Raw genomic sequence first — 15,385 nt, forward strand, 5'->3', positions numbered from 1 at the left:
AAAAAGAGGAAAGAGAAGACAGAGAGGGAGAGAGCGGGAAAAATGTTAAAAATTAAAACGGAAAAAAGTGAAACGGAAATGCTGTGCTTTTTTTTTAATTCTGCAAAAGTGGAAATCAACATTGAATCGAACACTTTGATGAATTTTGCAGCAAGCCAAAAGCATTTCTGCTCGACTTCCGGACTTGTCGCAGACTGAATTTTTTATTAAATTGTATGCTAAAGCCATATTAAAATTTTCTTAAAAGCCAAAGCAAGAGCTGGCGAAGTAAGCCAATGGACCAATTGTTTAACAAATTCATTTCCCATCTCGTCTCTGTCGGGAAGTTTCTTTCAATGTTTACCTTTTTCTAGGCCACTTCTTCTCCTCGACATGAAAAATATAATTAACTTTTTACTTGAAAGATGCATAACTAAATTTTGTCGGTTGATAAGATTGAAATCTAAGTTAGAAAAATTTGAATGAACTTTCCAATAGTAAAATTGCTTAGTCTTCTTAAGATTTCGTAGAACTAGCAAGGGCATATAATCATAGCCCATCATAGTTTACAAAATATTAATCAAAATATTTTTAAATACCCAACATTTTGGCTATTAATATTCTTAGATTGAGGTATCGTTCTGTTTCTGATGTGGCCTTAATTTCTCACTTTGCGTGACTAAATTTTATTTAATTACGTATTCCGATAAACTTTAAGTAAGCCCAACAGATATTTAAAATCCCCAATGTCTACTGCTGTTGTTAACTTGGCATTTTGAAGGCAGAGCTCACAATTGAATCCTTTTTATTTGTATTTTTTTTTTTTCGCTTCTTGTTTTTGTTGGCCAGATGGAAGCCACTTGAAAGGCGTGAGAGAAGGAGCAGAGATAAAAATTTAATTAAGACCCAGCAGTAACACCTTTGTCAACTAATTACATGTCGCAGTCGATGGCCGACGAAAGGCCAAAGCCCAACCAATTTCAAAAAGGATTTAATTGGAAAAAAAAATGATAAGGTTGAATTGAGTCTCTGAGTCTTGCCAAGTCTCTGTATTATTGAAATATAATCTGTTACGATCAGTCTATGTGAAAACTAAACTAAAAAACAAACTAAAGCATTTGGATAGCTTATGTGATCTGAAGATCACAAGGATGTAAGTCTAGAGATGAATTTAGTCAGGCCTTACCCAACAAGTGAATATACTTTTTTTGAGGGGAAAGGGAATAAAATGAAAACACGAACACGAAAAGCATTGAGTGACAAAGGTGTGATTTATTATTTTGGATTGCTTTTTCGGGTTTTTTTTTCCTGTACTTCTTCACGTTTTCTCTCCAGCGTCTGCTTCTCTTTTGTCGCCGATTTCAATTGTCTGCAATGTTTCTTTCTTTCTTTCTTTACTTTGATTCGTTCATTGTAATTTTTTGCCAGTTGTTTGTTGGAAATTTGTTTTTTCAATACTTAGCGCAAAGAATTTTCTCTGTCTGCATCGTTAGACAAATTAAAAAGGGTTCCAAAATGGCACCAAAATGACAATAAACTACAGACTGAAGATGCCAGAGGCGAGGAAGAAAGAAAGAACCAAAGAGGGTGTTATGAAAAGAGATAGAAAGATTTTTTGCTGTATCTTAGTATATTGGTTGAGCTTTAATTCCTTTTCAAAACCTATTATGGAATAGTGTTATTGTGATCAACAGAGATAACACACTTCGTATGCTATATTACTGCTTAAGGAAACATTGAGTAATAATACTTTCTGAACAATATTTTTAAAATTCGTAAACAGCTAAAAATATTCAATCTTTTGATGGTTTTCTTAATCGTTTTCTTTTTTTTTTTTTTGAATCTATCTTGAATTAAATCTATCTGTCTGGTATATGGCTGCTGATAATCAAAAGAGAAAGGCTAAAAAAACATTTAAAAGTGCATACTCTGCTTATTATAAATAGAAGATTTTAATACTAGACTCATATTCTGTACTACTGTACTGTACGACCAGAACACCCCTTATGAGAGTAAACAGTCTCAAGTGCTTTTGCATTGGTGTTCATGCTCTTTTATCACAAAGAACAAAAGTAAAACGGAAAAAAGAAAATCGAACATGGGAAGGATATTTTTATGCGCTTCTTAGGTTTATCGCAGGAGGCGGAAGCTAATGGGATTTTCAACGCATAAAAACGATAAATCTATGCGTTGCAAAAGTTTTGGGTCACGGGAGACCACGGAAACTTTTTCATTTTCACTTTAAATGCGCTAACGAGCCAGTTCCATTAAACGCATTTATGTATATATACATATATTTACTCGTTTTTTTTTGTTATTGTGGTTCATATATTTTGCTTTTTGTTTTTATTATTATTTTAGCAATTGGAATTTTAAAACCGACAAAAATGCATAAACCAAAAGGTTGTTTTCGCTAACAAACGTTTGCATTTGTTTATGCTAACAGATTTTCAATTGAAATTGGTTCGAAAAAAATAATAGTGTCTCTATGCCGCCAGCGAGAAGTGTAGTCCAAACTGTTTGGCCAAAAAGCATTTTCCCACACACGCACACACGCACACATACGCATCAGGGACTTCCTATCTTGCTCAGAATGTGAGAAAAACTTTTGCGACCTGTTGGAAGAGTTCTTTGGAATTTTTAAGGATTTCAGAAATGTTCGCTGTTTGGATTTCAATGAGGTGACTCCAGACACTGAGTACAATGGGCGGCTGTACATTGCAGCGGCCAATGAGGATACGATGGACTGGGTGGCGGGCAACGTATGCTCCATGGAGACATATCAGGCCACCAGTCTCATAGACTTCCTACACCTGACACCGGCCAGAGTTACATGGCCAAAGGTCGAGAAGTGTTTCCAAGCAATTTTCGAGCTTCTGGAACAGCAGAATGCTGATATTACGACGGAGAAGTGGGCCGTGGTGAGCCGCAAAGATGCAGCCCCCATAGTGACAGATATTTGTCCAAATGAACAGCTTGAGATCTGGATGGATGCAGAGAGTGTGGACATCATCAAGGAAAGATGCAACAGCCTCAAATTTTGTTTTGGATTATCAAATTTGAGTTTTGCGATTAGAACACGCTTTTATATTTTTATTTTATGCAATATATATTTTGAAATGTTAAAAAAAGGTTACAATTGCGGCAGTCTCATTTGTCTGCCGATTATTCTGACTGGCAACGATAGTTTGTCGTAATAGAAAAATATTGTTGCTTTACTAACGAAACGTTGATTGGTGAATTTTGTCATCAAAGTTTATTATGCCAAAAGTATCCATGTCCTTGTTTCACATCTACTTTGTATCGGCACTCTTTTGACTTGGTTAAGGCTGGAACAGGAATACGTAAACAGGGATAAACAAAACTTCCCAATTATCAATATTGCACGATCTAAAATATTACGTTTCGAATTAAATTCATCTATAAACCAGAGGGATGGGGCAAACTTCGACCGCGTCAAAGTAATAGGAAATAACGAAGATATTGATCAAAGTCACTGTTTACCACCGATTGTTCCTATGGGAGCTATACGATATAGTCGCCCGATCTTAGTTTGATTCGGCACAGTCATTAATGGTTATATTAAACTGAGAAATAACAAATTTTTATGACATTTGCGTAGAAAGTAACGAATTTACTTGGGTTCTATTCAATAATCTCTTAGTTTTTCAATTATTTTAACGAAAATTGCTAATAATTCACTGATTAAAAGAGACAGAAAGATTTGGCAATTTCATACTGCTAAGTTTATTTTCGAAAATATCTAGTACTCTCAGCTGGACGGAAGCAATTCACACATTTTTGAGATCCAAGAAGGCCTGGGATGTTTGTAAAATTCGACCTGGTCAAGGGGGTACAGTACTTGAATCATTCGTGAACTCATACAGTCAACATCAAAAATAAAACAAAAAGTTTACTTCTGAAAATCAAAAAAGAGAAAAACAAAAGTGAAAACATGTTGACTGTTCAATTGATCATGCAATCCGGAAAGGTTAGTAAACGTGAGGATATAACTTTTCATAATCGTGACCAAGTGTTCTTTTCCAGCCATTGGTTACGAAGCTCCCAATCTCAGCTACCGTATACGAGCTAAAGGCTGAGCTTCAGAGCCTTCTCAATATTGAGCCGGAAACATTGGAGATTTCTGCATCTGATGTAACGTGTGCCGATTCAGTTTTTTTAATAGAAGTTGCTGGTCTAGGCAAAAACAAACAAATTAAGCCGGTTGTGTCTTGCTATGAAGGCAACAATTTTGTGGGCTTGATACTATTTTCCCTTGGGGGCGAGGATTTCGCCGATCCATTAGTCGATAATTCGGTGTCAGACTCAAGTATCGAAGATAGTGAATCTTCCGTCATTGAGCTATCCTCGGGATCTAGTGGCGGATCCGTCCAGCCATCCACTATTGATTGCAAGCGAGGTATTAAACGAAAAGCCCAAGGACATGAAATAACCATAGAGACTAAACGGTAAGTATTAGGAATAGAAAATCAAAATTCAGTGACTGAATATTCCGTCTTTTGAAAATAGGATCAAATATGTTCTCGAATCCAGTGAGGAGAGTCTAGAAAACCACTCGTATGGAGATATGCAGGAGGCATGCGATATGGGAGGCTGCGGAATAAAGTCCCGACCACGCCCGGTTAAACATTAAATCGAAATGGAACCTGATGTTATAAATGGTCAGCGGCCCCCGTACGTTAACATTCTTCCAGAGAACAGGCCGTTTGTCGTGGTTATATCTTCCTCAGAATGTGAGAAAACTTTTGCGACCTGTTGGAAGAGTTCTTTGGAATTTTTAAGGATTTCAGAAATGTTCGCTGTTTGGATTTCAATGAGGTGACTCCAGACACTGAGTACAATGGGCGGCTGTACATTGCAGCGGCCAATGAGGATACGATGGACTGGGTGGCGGGCAACGTATGCTCCATGGAGACATATCAGGCCACCAGTCTCATAGACTTCCTACACCTGACACCGGCCAGAGTTACATGGCCAAAGGTCGAGAAGTGTTTCCAAGCAATTTTCGAGCTTCTGGAACAGCAGAATGCTGATATTACGACGGAGAAGTGGGCCGTGGTGAGCCGCAAAGATGCAGACCCCATAGTGACAGATATTTGTCCAAATGAACAGCTTAAGATCTGGATGGATGCAGAGAGTGTGGACATCATCAAGGAAAGATGCAACAGCCTCAAATTTTGTTTTTGGATTATCAAATTTGAGTTTTGCGATTAGAACACGCTTTGATATTTTTATTTTATGCAATATATATTTTGAAATGTTAAAAAAAAGGTTACAATTGCGGCAGTCTCATTTGTCTGCCGATTATTCTGACTGGCAACGATAGTTTGTCGTAATAGAAAAATATTGTTGCTTTACTAACGAAACGTTGATTGGTGAATTTTGTCATCAAAGTTTATTATGCCAAAAGTATCCATGTCCTTGTTTCACATCTACTTTGTATCGGCACTCTTTTGACTTGGTTAAGGCTGGAACAGGAATACGTAAACAGGGATAAACAAAACTTCCCAATAATCAATATTGCACGATCTAAAATATATCAAAATGGAAAAACGTTTTATCTAAAAGGGCTAAAGTTTGCGAAAGAACGGCCTAAAATCTTAGCATAGGAAATATCGAAGATATTGATCAAAGTCACTGTTTACCACCGATTGTTCCTATGGGAGCTATATGATATAGTCGCCCGATCTTAGTTTGATTCTGGTTTGATAATGGTTATATTAAACTGAGAAATAACAAATTTTTATGACATTTGCGTAGAAAGTAACGAATTTACTTGGGTTCTATTCAATAATCTCTTAGTTTTTCAACTATTTTAACGAAAATTGCTAATAATTCACTGATTAAAAATAGAGACAGAAAGATTTGGCAATTTCATACTGCTAAGTTATTTTCGAAAATATCTAGTACTCTCAGCTGGACGGAAGCAATTCACACATTTTTGAGATCCAAGAAGGCCTGGGATGTTTGTAAAATTCGACCTGGTCAAGGGGGTACAGTACTTGAATCATTCTAATTCGTGAACTCATACAGTCAACATCAAAAATAAAACAAAAAGTTTACTTCTGAAAATCAAAAAAGAGAAAAACAAAAGTGAAAACATGTTGACTGTTCAATTGATCATGCAATCCGGAAAGGTTAGTAAACGTGAGGATATAACTTTTCATAATCGTGACCAAGTGTTCTTTTCCAGCCATTGGTTACGAAGCTCCCAATCTCAGCTACCGTATACGAGCAAAAGGCTGACCTTCAGAGCCTTCTCAATATTGAGCCGGAAACATTGGAGATTTCTGCATCTGATGTAACGTGTGCCGATTCAGATCTTTTAATAGAAGTTGCTGGTCTAGGCAAAAACAAACAAATTAAGCCGGTTGTGTCTTGCTATGAAGGCAACAATTTTGTGGGCTTGATACTATTTTCCCTTGGGGGCGAGGATTTCGCCGATCCATTAGTCGATAATTCGGTGTCAGACTCAAGTATCGAAGATAGTGAATCTTCCGTCATTGAGCTATCCTCGGGATCTAGTGGCGGATCCGTCCAGCCATCCACTATTTGTTGCAAGCGAGGTATTAAACGAAAAGCCCAAGGACATGAAATAAACATAGAGACTAACCGGTAAGTATTAGGAATAGAAAATCAAAATTCAGTGACTGAATATTCCGTCTTTTGAAAATAGGATCAAATATGTTCTCGAATCCAGTGAGGAGAGTCTAGAAAACCACTCGTATGGAGATATGCAGGAGGCATGCGATATGGGAGGCTGCGGAATAAAGTCCCGACCACGCCCGGTTAAACATGAAATGGAACCTGATGTTATAAATGGTCAGCGGCCCCCGTACGTTAACATTCTTCCAGAGAATAGGCCGTTTGTCGTGGTTATATCTTCCTCAGACAGAGGGATGGGGCAAACTTCGACCGCGTCAAAGTTTGTATACCCTTGCAACTTTTTTGGTAACTCTTTCCTTACCTATAGCCATCAAATGGAAAAACGTTTTATCTAAAAATGCTAAAGTTTGCGAAAGAACGGCCTAAAATCTTAGCATAGGAAATAACGAAGATATTGATCAAAGTCACTGTTTACCACCGATTGTTCCTATGGGAGCTATATGATATAGTCACCCGATCTTAGTTTGATTCGGCACAGTCATTAATGGTTATATTAAACTGAGAAATAACAAATTTTTATGACATTTGCGTAGAAAGTAACGAATTTACTTGGGTTCTATTCAATAATCTCTTAGTTTTTCAACTATTTTAACGAAAATTGCTAATAATTCACTGATTAAAAAGAGACAGAAAGATTTGGCAATTTCATACTGCTAAGTTTATTTTCGAAAATATCGAGTACTCTCAGCTGGACGGAAGCAATTCACACATTTTTGAGATCCAAGAAGGCCTGGGATGTTTGTAAAATTCGACCTGGTCCAGGGGGTACAGTACTTGAATCATTCTAATTCGTGAACTCATACAGTCAACATCAAAAATAAAACAAAAAGTTTACTTCTGAAAATCAGAAAAGCGAAAAACAAAAGTGAAAACATGTTGACTGTTCAATTGATCATGCAATCCGGAAAGGTTAGTAAACGTGAGAATATAACTTTTCATAATCGTGACCAAGTGTTCTTTTCCAGCCATTGGTTACGAAGCTCCCAATCTCAGCTACCGTATACGAGCTAAAGGCTGAGCTTCAGAGCCTTCTCAATATTGAGCCGGAAACATTGGAGATTTCTGCATCTGATGTAACGTGTGCCGATTCAGATCTTTTAATAGAAGTTGCTGGTCTAGGCAAAAACAAACAAATTAAGCCGGTTGTGTCTTGCTATGAAGGCAACAATTTTGTGGGCTTGATACTATTTTCCCTTGGGGGCGAGGATTTCGCCGATCCATTAGTCGATAATTCGGTGTCAGACTCAAGTATCGAAGATAGTGAATCTTCCGTCATTGAGCTATCCTCGGGATCTAGTGGCGGATCCGTCCAGCCATCCACTATTGATTGCAAGCGAGGTATTAAACGAAAAGCCCAAGGACATGAAATAACCATAGAGACTAAACGGTAAGTATTAGGAATAGAAAATCAAAATTCAGTGACTGAATATTCCGTCTTTTGAAAATAGGATCAAATATGTTCTCGAATCCAGTGAGGAGAGTCTAGAAAACCACTCGTATGGAGATATGCAGGAGGCATGCGATATGGGAGGCTGCGGAATAAAGTCCCAACCACGCCCGGTTAAACATGAAATCGAAATGGAACCTGATGTTATAAATGGTCAGCGGCCCCCGTACGTTAACATTCTCCCAGAGAACAGGCCGTTTGTCGTGGTTATATCTTCCTCAGAATGTGAGAAAAACTTTTGCGACCTGTTGGAAGAGTTCTTTGGAATTTTTAAGGATTTCAGAAATGTTCGCTGTTTGGATTTCAATGAGGTGACTCCAGACACTGAGTACAATGGGCGGCTGTACATTGCAGCGGCCAATGAGGATACGATGGACTGGGTGGCGTGCAACGTATGCTCCATGGAGACATATCAGGCCACCAGTCTCATAGACTTACTACACCTGACACCGGCCAGAGTTACATGGCCGAAGGTCGAGAAGTGTTTTCAAGCAATTTTCGAGCTTCTGGAACAGCAGAATGCTGATATTACGACGGAGAAGTGGGCCGTGGTGAGCGGCAAAGATGCAGACCCCATAGTGACAGATATTTGTCCAAATGAACAGCTTAAGATCTGGATGGATGCAGAGAGTGTGGACATCATCAAGGAAAGATGCAACAGCCTCAAATTTTGTTTTTGGATTATCAAATTTGAGTTTTGCGATTAGAACACGCTTTTATATTTTTATTTTATGCAATATATATTTTGAAATGTTAAAAAAAGGTTACAATTGCGGCAGTCTCATTTGTCTGCCGATTATTCTGACTGGCAACGATAGTTTGTCGTAATAGAAAAATATTGTTGCTTTACTAACGAAACGTTGATTGGTGAATTTTGTCATCAAAGTTTATTATGCCAAAGTATCCATGTCCTTGTTTCACATCTACTTTGTATCGACACTCTTTTGACTTGGTTAAGGCTGGAACAGGAATACGTAAACAGGGATAAACAAAACTTCCCAATAATCAATATTGCACGATCTAAAATATTACGTTTCGAATTAAATTCATCTATAAACCAGAGGGATGGGGCAAACTTCGACCGCGTCAAAGTTTGTATACCCTTGCAACTTTTTTGGTAACTCTTTCCTTACATATAGCCATCAAAATGGAAAAACGTTTTATCTAAAAAGGCTAAAGTTTGCGAAAGAACGGCCTGAAATCTTAGCATAGGAAATAACGAAGATATTGATCAAAGTCACTGTTTACCACCGATTGTTCCTATGGGAGCTATATGATATAGTCGCCCGATCTTAGTTTGATTCGGCATAGTCATTAATGGTTATATTAAACTGAGAAATAACAAATTTTTATGACATTTGCGTAGAAAATAACGAATTTACTTGGGTTCTATTCAATAATCTCTTAGTTTTTCAACTATTTTAACGAAAATTGCTAATAATTCACTGATTAAAAAGAGACAGAAAGATTTGGCAGTTTCATACTGCTAAGTTTATTTTCCAAAATATCTAGTACTCTCAGCTGGACGGAAGCAATTCACACATTTTTGAGATCCAAGAAGGCCTGGGATGTTTGTAAAATTCGACCTGGTCAAGGGGGTACAGTACTTGAATCATTCTAATTCGTGAACTCATACAGTCAACATCAAAAATAAAACAAAAAGTTTACTTCTGAAAATCAAAAAAGAGAAAAACAAAAGTGAAAACATGTTGACTGTTCAATTGATCATGCAATCCGGAAAGGTTAGTAAACGTGAGGATATAACTTTTCATAATCGTGACCAAGTGTTCTTTTCCAGCCATTGGTTACGAAGCTCCCAATCTCAGCTACCGTATACGAGCTAAAGGCTGAGCTTCAGAGCCTTCTCAATATTGAGCCGGAAACATTGGAGATTTCTGCATCTGATGTAACGTGTGCCGATTCAGATCTTTTAATAGAAGTTGCTGGTCTAGGCAAAAACAAACAAATTAAGCCGGTTGTGTCTTGCTATGAAGGCAACAATTTTGTGGGCTTGATACTATTTTCCCTTGGGGGCGAGGATTTCGCCGATCCATTAGTCGATAATTCGGTGTCAGACTCAAGTATCGAAGATAGTGAATCTTCCGTCATTGAGCTATCCTCGGGATCTAGTGGCGGATCCGCCAGCCATCCACTATTGATTGCAAGCGAGGTATTAAACGAAAAGCCCAAGGACATGAAATAACCATAGAGACTAAACGGTAAGTATTAGGAATAGAAAATCAAAATTCAGTGACTGAATATTCCGTCTTTTGAAAATAGGATCAAATATGTTCTCGAATCCAGTGAGGAGAGTCTAGAAAACCACTCGTATGGAGATATGCAGGAGGCATGCGATATGGGAGGCTGCGGAATAAAGTCCCGACCACGCCCGGTTAAACATGAAATCGAAATGGAACCTGATGTTATAAATGGTCAGCGGCCTTCGTACGTTAACATTCTCCCAGAGAACAGGCCGTTTGTCGTGGTTATATCTTCCTCAGAATGTGAGAAAAACTTTTGCGACCTGTTGGAAGAGTTCTTTGGAATTTTTAAGGATTTCAGAAATGTTCGCTGTTTGGATTTCAATGAGGTGACTCCAGACACTGAGTACAATGGGCGGCAGTACATTGCAGCGGCCAATGAGGATACGATGGACTGGGTGGCGGGCAACGTTTGCTCCATGGAGACATATCAGGCCACCAGTCTCATAGACTTCCTACACCTGACACCGGCCAGAGTTACATGGCCAAAGGTCGAGAAGTGTTTCCAAGCAATTTTCGAGCTTCTGGAACAGCAGAATGCTGATATTACGACGGAGAAGTGGGCCGTGGTGAGCCGCAAAGATGCAGCCCCCATAGTGACAGATATTTGTCCAAATGAACAGCTTGAGATCTGGATGGATGCAGAGAGTGTGGACATCATCAAGGAAAGATGCAACAGCCTCAAATTTTGTTTTTGGATTATCAAATTTGAGTTTTGCAATTAGAACACGCTTTTATATTTTTATTTTATGCAATATATATTTTGAAATGTTAAAAAAAAGGTTACAATTGCGGCAGTCTCATTTGTCTGCCGATTATTCTGACTGGCAACGATAGTTTGTCGTAATAGAGAAATATTGTTGCTTTACTAACGAAACGTTGATTGGTGAATTTTGTCATCAAAGTTTATTATGCCAAAAGTATCCATGTCCTTGTTTCACATCTACTTTGTATCGGCACTCTTTTGACTTGGTTAAGGCTGGAACAGGAATACGTAAACAGGGATAAACAAAACTTCCCAATAATCAATATTGCACGATCTAAAATATATCAAAATGGAAAAACGTTTTATCTAAAAAGGCTAAAGTTTGCGAAAGAACGGCCTAAAATCTTAGCATAGGAAATAACGAAGATATTGATCAAAGTCACTGTTTACCACCGATTGTTCCTATGGGAGCTATATGATACAGTCGCCCGATCTTAGTTTGATTCGGCACAGTCATTAATGGTTATATTAAACTGAGAAATAACAAATTTTTATGACATTTGCGTAGAAAGTAACGAATTTACTTGGGTTCTATTCAATAATCTCTTAGTTTTTCAACTATTTTAACGAAAATTGCTAATAATTCACTGATTAAAAAGAGACAGAAAGATTTGGCAATTTCATACTGCTAAGTTTATTTTCGAAAATATCTAGTACTCTCAGCTGGACGGAAGCAATTCACACATTTTTGAGAACCAAGAAGGCCTGGGATGTTTGTAAAATTCGACCTGGTCAAGGGGGTACAGTACTTGAATCATTCTAATTCGTGAACTCATACAGTCAACATCAAAAATAAAACAAAAAGTTTACTTCTGAAAATCAAAAAAGAGAAAAACAAAAGTGAAAACATGTTGACTGTTCAATTGATCATGCAATCCGGAAAGGTTAGTAAACGTGAGGATATAACTTTTCATAATCGTGACCAAGTGTTCTTTTCCAGCCATTGGTTACGAAGCTCCCAATCTCAGCTACCGTATACGAGCTAAAGGCTGAGCTTCAGAGCCTTCTCAATATTGAGCCGGAAACATTGGAGATTTCTGCATCTGATGTAACGTGTGCCGATTCAGATCTTTTAATAGAAGTTGCTGGTCTAGGCAAAAACAACCAAATTATGCCGGTTGTGTCTTGCTATGAAGGCAACAATTTTGTGGGCTTGATACTATTTTCCCTTGGGGGCGAGGAATTGCCGATCCATTAGTCGATAATTCGGTGTCAGACTCAAGTATCGAAGATAGTGAATCTTCCGTCATTGAGCTATCCTCCTATATAGTGGCGGACCCGTCCAGCCATCCACTATTGATTGCAAGCGAGGTATTAAACGAAAAGCCCAAGGACATGAAATAACCATAGAGACTAAACGGTAAGTATTAGGAATAGAAAATCAAAATTCAGTGACTGAATATTCGGTTTTTTGAAAATAGGATCAAATATGTTCTCGAATCCAGTGAGGAGAGTCTAGAAAACCACTCGTATGGAGATATGCAGGAGGCATGCGATATGGGAGGCTGCGGAATAAAGTCCCGACCACGCCCGGTTAAACATGAAATCGAAATGGAACCTGATGTTATAAATGGTCAGCGGCCCCCGTACGTTAACATTCTCCCAGAGAACAGGCCGTTTGTCGTGGTTATATCTTCCTCAGAATGTGAGAAAAACTTTTGCGACCTGTTGGAAGAGTTCTTTGGAATTTTTAAGGATTTCAGAAATGTTCGCTGTTTGGATTTCAATGAGGTGACTCCAGACACTGAGTACAATGGGCGGCTGTACATTGCAGCGGCCAATGAGGATACGATGGACTGGGTGGCGGGCAACGTATGCTCCATGGAGACATATCAGGCCACCAGTCTCATAGACTTCCTACACCTGACACCGGCCAGAGTTACATGGCCAAAGGTCGAGAAGTGTTTCCAAGCAATTTTCGAGCTTCTGGAACAGCAGAATGCTGATATTACGACGGAGAAGTGGGCTGTGGTGAGCCGTAAAGATGCAGCCCCCATAGTGACAGATATTTGTCCAAATGAACAGCTTGAGATCTGGATGGATGCAGAGAGTGTGGACATCATCAAGGAAAGATGCAACAGCCTCAAATTTTGTTTTTGGATTATCAAATTTGAGTTTTGCGATTAGAACACGCTTTTATATTTTTATTTTATGCAATATATATTTTGAAATGTTAAAAAAAAGGTTACAATTGCGGCAGTCTCATTTGTCTGCCGATTATTCTGACTGGCAACGATAGTTTGTCGTAATAGAAAAATATTGTTGCTTTACTAACGAAACGTTGATTGGTGAATTTTGTCATCAAAGTTTATTATGCCAAAAGTATCCATTTCCTTGTTTCACACCTACTTTGTATCGGCACTCTTTTGACTTGGTTAAGCCTGGAACAGGAATACGTAAACAGGGATAAACAAAACTTCCCAATAATCAATATTGCACGATCTAAAATATTACGTTTCGAATTAAATTCATCTATAAACCAGAGGGATGGGGCAAACTTCGACCGCGTCAAAACTTGGGTTCTATTCAATAATCTCTTAGTTTTTCAACTATTTTAACGAAAATTGCTAATAATTCACTGATTAAAAAGAGACAGAAAGATTTGGCAATTTCATACTGCTAAGTTTATTTTCGAAAATATCTAGAACTCTCAGCTGGACGGAAGCAATTCACACATTTTTGAGAACCAAGAAGGCCTGGGATGTTTGTAAAATTCGACCTGGTCAAGGGGGTACAGTACTTGAATCATTCTAATTCGTGAACTCATACAGTCACCATCAAAAATAAAACAAAAAGTTTACTTCTGAAAATCAAAAAAGAGAAAAACAAAAGTGAAAACATGTTGACTGTTCAATTGATCATGCAATCCGGAAAGGTTAGTAAACGTGAGGATATAACTTTTCATAATCGTGACCAAGTGTTCTTTTCCAGCCATTGGTTACGAAGCTCCCAATCTCAGCTACCGTATACGAGCTAAAGGCTGAGCTTCAGAGCCTTCTCAATATTGAGCCGGAAACATTGGAGATTTCTGCATCTGATGTAACGTGTGCCGATTCAGATCTTTTAATAGAAGTTGCTGGTCTAGGCAAAAACAACCAAATTATGCCGGTTGTGTCTTGCTATGAAGGCAACAATTTTGTGGGCTTGATACTATTTTCCCTTGGGGGCGAGGAATTGCCGATCCATTAGTCGATAATTCGGTGTCAGACTCAAGTATCGAAGATAGTGAATCTTCCGTCATTGAGCTATCCTCCTATATAGTGGCGGACCCGTCCAGCCATCCACTATTGATTGCAAGCGAGGTATTAAACGAAAAGCCCAAGGACATGAAATAACCATAGAGACTAAACGGTAAGTATTAGGAATAGAAAATCAAAATTCAGTGACTGAATATTCGGTTTTTTGAAAATAGGATCAAATATGTTCTCGAATCCAGTGAGGAGAGTCTAGAAAACCACTCGTATGGAGATATGCAGGAGGCATGCGATATGGGAGGCTGCGGAATAAAGTCCCGACCACGCCCGGTTAAACATGAAATCGAAATGGAACCTGATGTTATAAATGGTCAGCGGCCCCCGTACGTTAACATTCTCCCAGAGAACAGGCCGTTTGTCGTGGTTATATCTTCCTCAGAATGTGAGAAAAACTTTTGCGACCTGTTGGAAGAGTTCTTTGGAATTTTTAAGGATTTCAGAAATGTTCGCTGTTTGGATTTCAATGAGGTGACTCCAGACACTGAGTACAATGGGCGGCTGTACATTGCAGCGGCCAATGAGGATACGATGGATTGGGTGGCGGGCAACGTATGCTCCATGGAGACATATCAGGCCACCAGTCTCATAGACTTCCTACACCTGACACCGGCCAGAGTTACATGGCCAAAGGTCGAGAAGTGTTTCCAAGCAATTTTCGAGCTTCTGGAACAGCAGAATGCTGATATTACGACGGAGAAGTGGGCCGTGGTGAGCCGTAAAGATGCAGCCCCATAGTGACAGATATTTGTCCAAATGAACAGCTTGAGATCTGGATGGATGCAGAGAGTGTGGACATCATCAAGGAAAGATGCAACAGCCTCAAATTTTGTTTTTGGATTATCAAATTTGAGTTTTGCGATTAGAACACGCTTTTATATTTTTATTTTATGCAATATATATTTTGAAATGTTAAAAAAAAGGTTACAATTGCGGCAGTCTCATTTGTCTGCCGATTATTCTGACTGGCAACGATAGTTTGTCGTAATAGAAA

General features: G+C 38.6%; 5 protein-coding genes across 5 annotated transcripts; all 5 read left to right on the top strand.

The window, feature by feature from the left end:
• Positions 1–3,944: 3,944 nt before the first annotated feature.
• Positions 3,945–4,633, top strand: LOC124461162. The gene is made up of 3 exons (XM_047012713.1): positions 3,945–3,970; positions 4,027–4,448; positions 4,510–4,633. Exons 1-3 carry the CDS (start codon positions 3,956–3,958, stop codon positions 4,631–4,633), a joined length of 561 nt encoding a protein of 186 aa, XP_046868669.1. The 5' UTR covers positions 3,945–3,955.
• Positions 4,634–7,549: 2,916 nt separating this feature from the next.
• Positions 7,550–8,821, top strand: LOC124461160. Its single transcript, XM_047012711.1, has 3 exons — positions 7,550–7,575; positions 7,632–8,053; positions 8,115–8,821. The coding sequence occupies exons 1-3, from the start codon at positions 7,561–7,563 to the stop codon at positions 8,818–8,820; spliced, it is 1,143 nt and encodes a 380-aa protein (XP_046868667.1). The 5' UTR covers positions 7,550–7,560; the 3' UTR covers position 8,821.
• Positions 8,822–9,681: 860 nt separating this feature from the next.
• LOC124461163 lies at positions 9,682–11,099 on the top strand. The gene is made up of 4 exons (XM_047012714.1): positions 9,682–9,711; positions 9,912–10,019; positions 10,244–10,332; positions 10,394–11,099. The coding sequence occupies exons 1-4, from the start codon at positions 9,682–9,684 to the stop codon at positions 11,097–11,099; spliced, it is 933 nt and encodes a 310-aa protein (XP_046868670.1).
• An 893-nt stretch (positions 11,100–11,992) lies between these two features.
• Positions 11,993–13,268, top strand: LOC124461161. Its single transcript, XM_047012712.1, has 3 exons — positions 11,993–12,024; positions 12,081–12,500; positions 12,562–13,268. Exon 3 carries the CDS (start codon positions 12,620–12,622, stop codon positions 13,265–13,267), a length of 648 nt encoding a protein of 215 aa, XP_046868668.1. The 5' UTR covers positions 11,993–12,024; positions 12,081–12,500; positions 12,562–12,619; the 3' UTR covers position 13,268.
• Positions 13,269–13,983: 715 nt separating this feature from the next.
• LOC124461164 lies at positions 13,984–15,129 on the top strand. The gene is made up of 3 exons (XM_047012715.1): positions 13,984–14,015; positions 14,072–14,491; positions 14,553–15,129. Exon 3 carries the CDS (start codon positions 14,611–14,613, stop codon positions 15,127–15,129), a length of 519 nt encoding a protein of 172 aa, XP_046868671.1. The 5' UTR covers positions 13,984–14,015; positions 14,072–14,491; positions 14,553–14,610.
• The last annotated feature ends 256 nt before the right edge of the window (positions 15,130–15,385 follow it).

Source organism: Drosophila willistoni, unplaced genomic scaffold, assembly GCF_018902025.1.
Source record: "Drosophila willistoni isolate 14030-0811.24 unplaced genomic scaffold, UCI_dwil_1.1 Seg220, whole genome shotgun sequence".
Taxonomy (NCBI): domain Eukaryota; kingdom Metazoa; phylum Arthropoda; class Insecta; order Diptera; family Drosophilidae; genus Drosophila; species Drosophila willistoni.

Excerpts from the sequence above, each read along its gene's own strand:
- LOC124461162 (XM_047012713.1), top strand. Across the intron at positions 4,449-4,509 it reads ATAACCATAGAGACTAAACG|GATCAAATATGTTCTCGAAT; the intron begins GTAAGTATTAGG and ends TTTTGAAAATAG.
- LOC124461163 (XM_047012714.1), top strand. The coding sequence starts at position 9,682 with ATGTTTGTAAAATTCGACCTGGTCAAGGGG. Across the intron at positions 9,712-9,911 it reads AATTCGACCTGGTCAAGGGG|CCATTGGTTACGAAGCTCCC; the intron begins GTACAGTACTTG and ends GTTCTTTTCCAG. Across the intron at positions 10,333-10,393 it reads ATAACCATAGAGACTAAACG|GATCAAATATGTTCTCGAAT; the intron begins GTAAGTATTAGG and ends TTTTGAAAATAG.
- LOC124461164 (XM_047012715.1), top strand. The coding sequence starts at position 14,611 with ATGCAGGAGGCATGCGATATGGGAGGCTGCGGAATAAAGTCCCGACCA.
- LOC124461161 (XM_047012712.1), top strand. The coding sequence starts at position 12,620 with ATGCAGGAGGCATGCGATATGGGAGGCTGCGGAATAAAGTCCCGACCA.
- LOC124461160 (XM_047012711.1), top strand. Across the intron at positions 8,054-8,114 it reads ATAACCATAGAGACTAAACG|GATCAAATATGTTCTCGAAT; the intron begins GTAAGTATTAGG and ends TTTTGAAAATAG.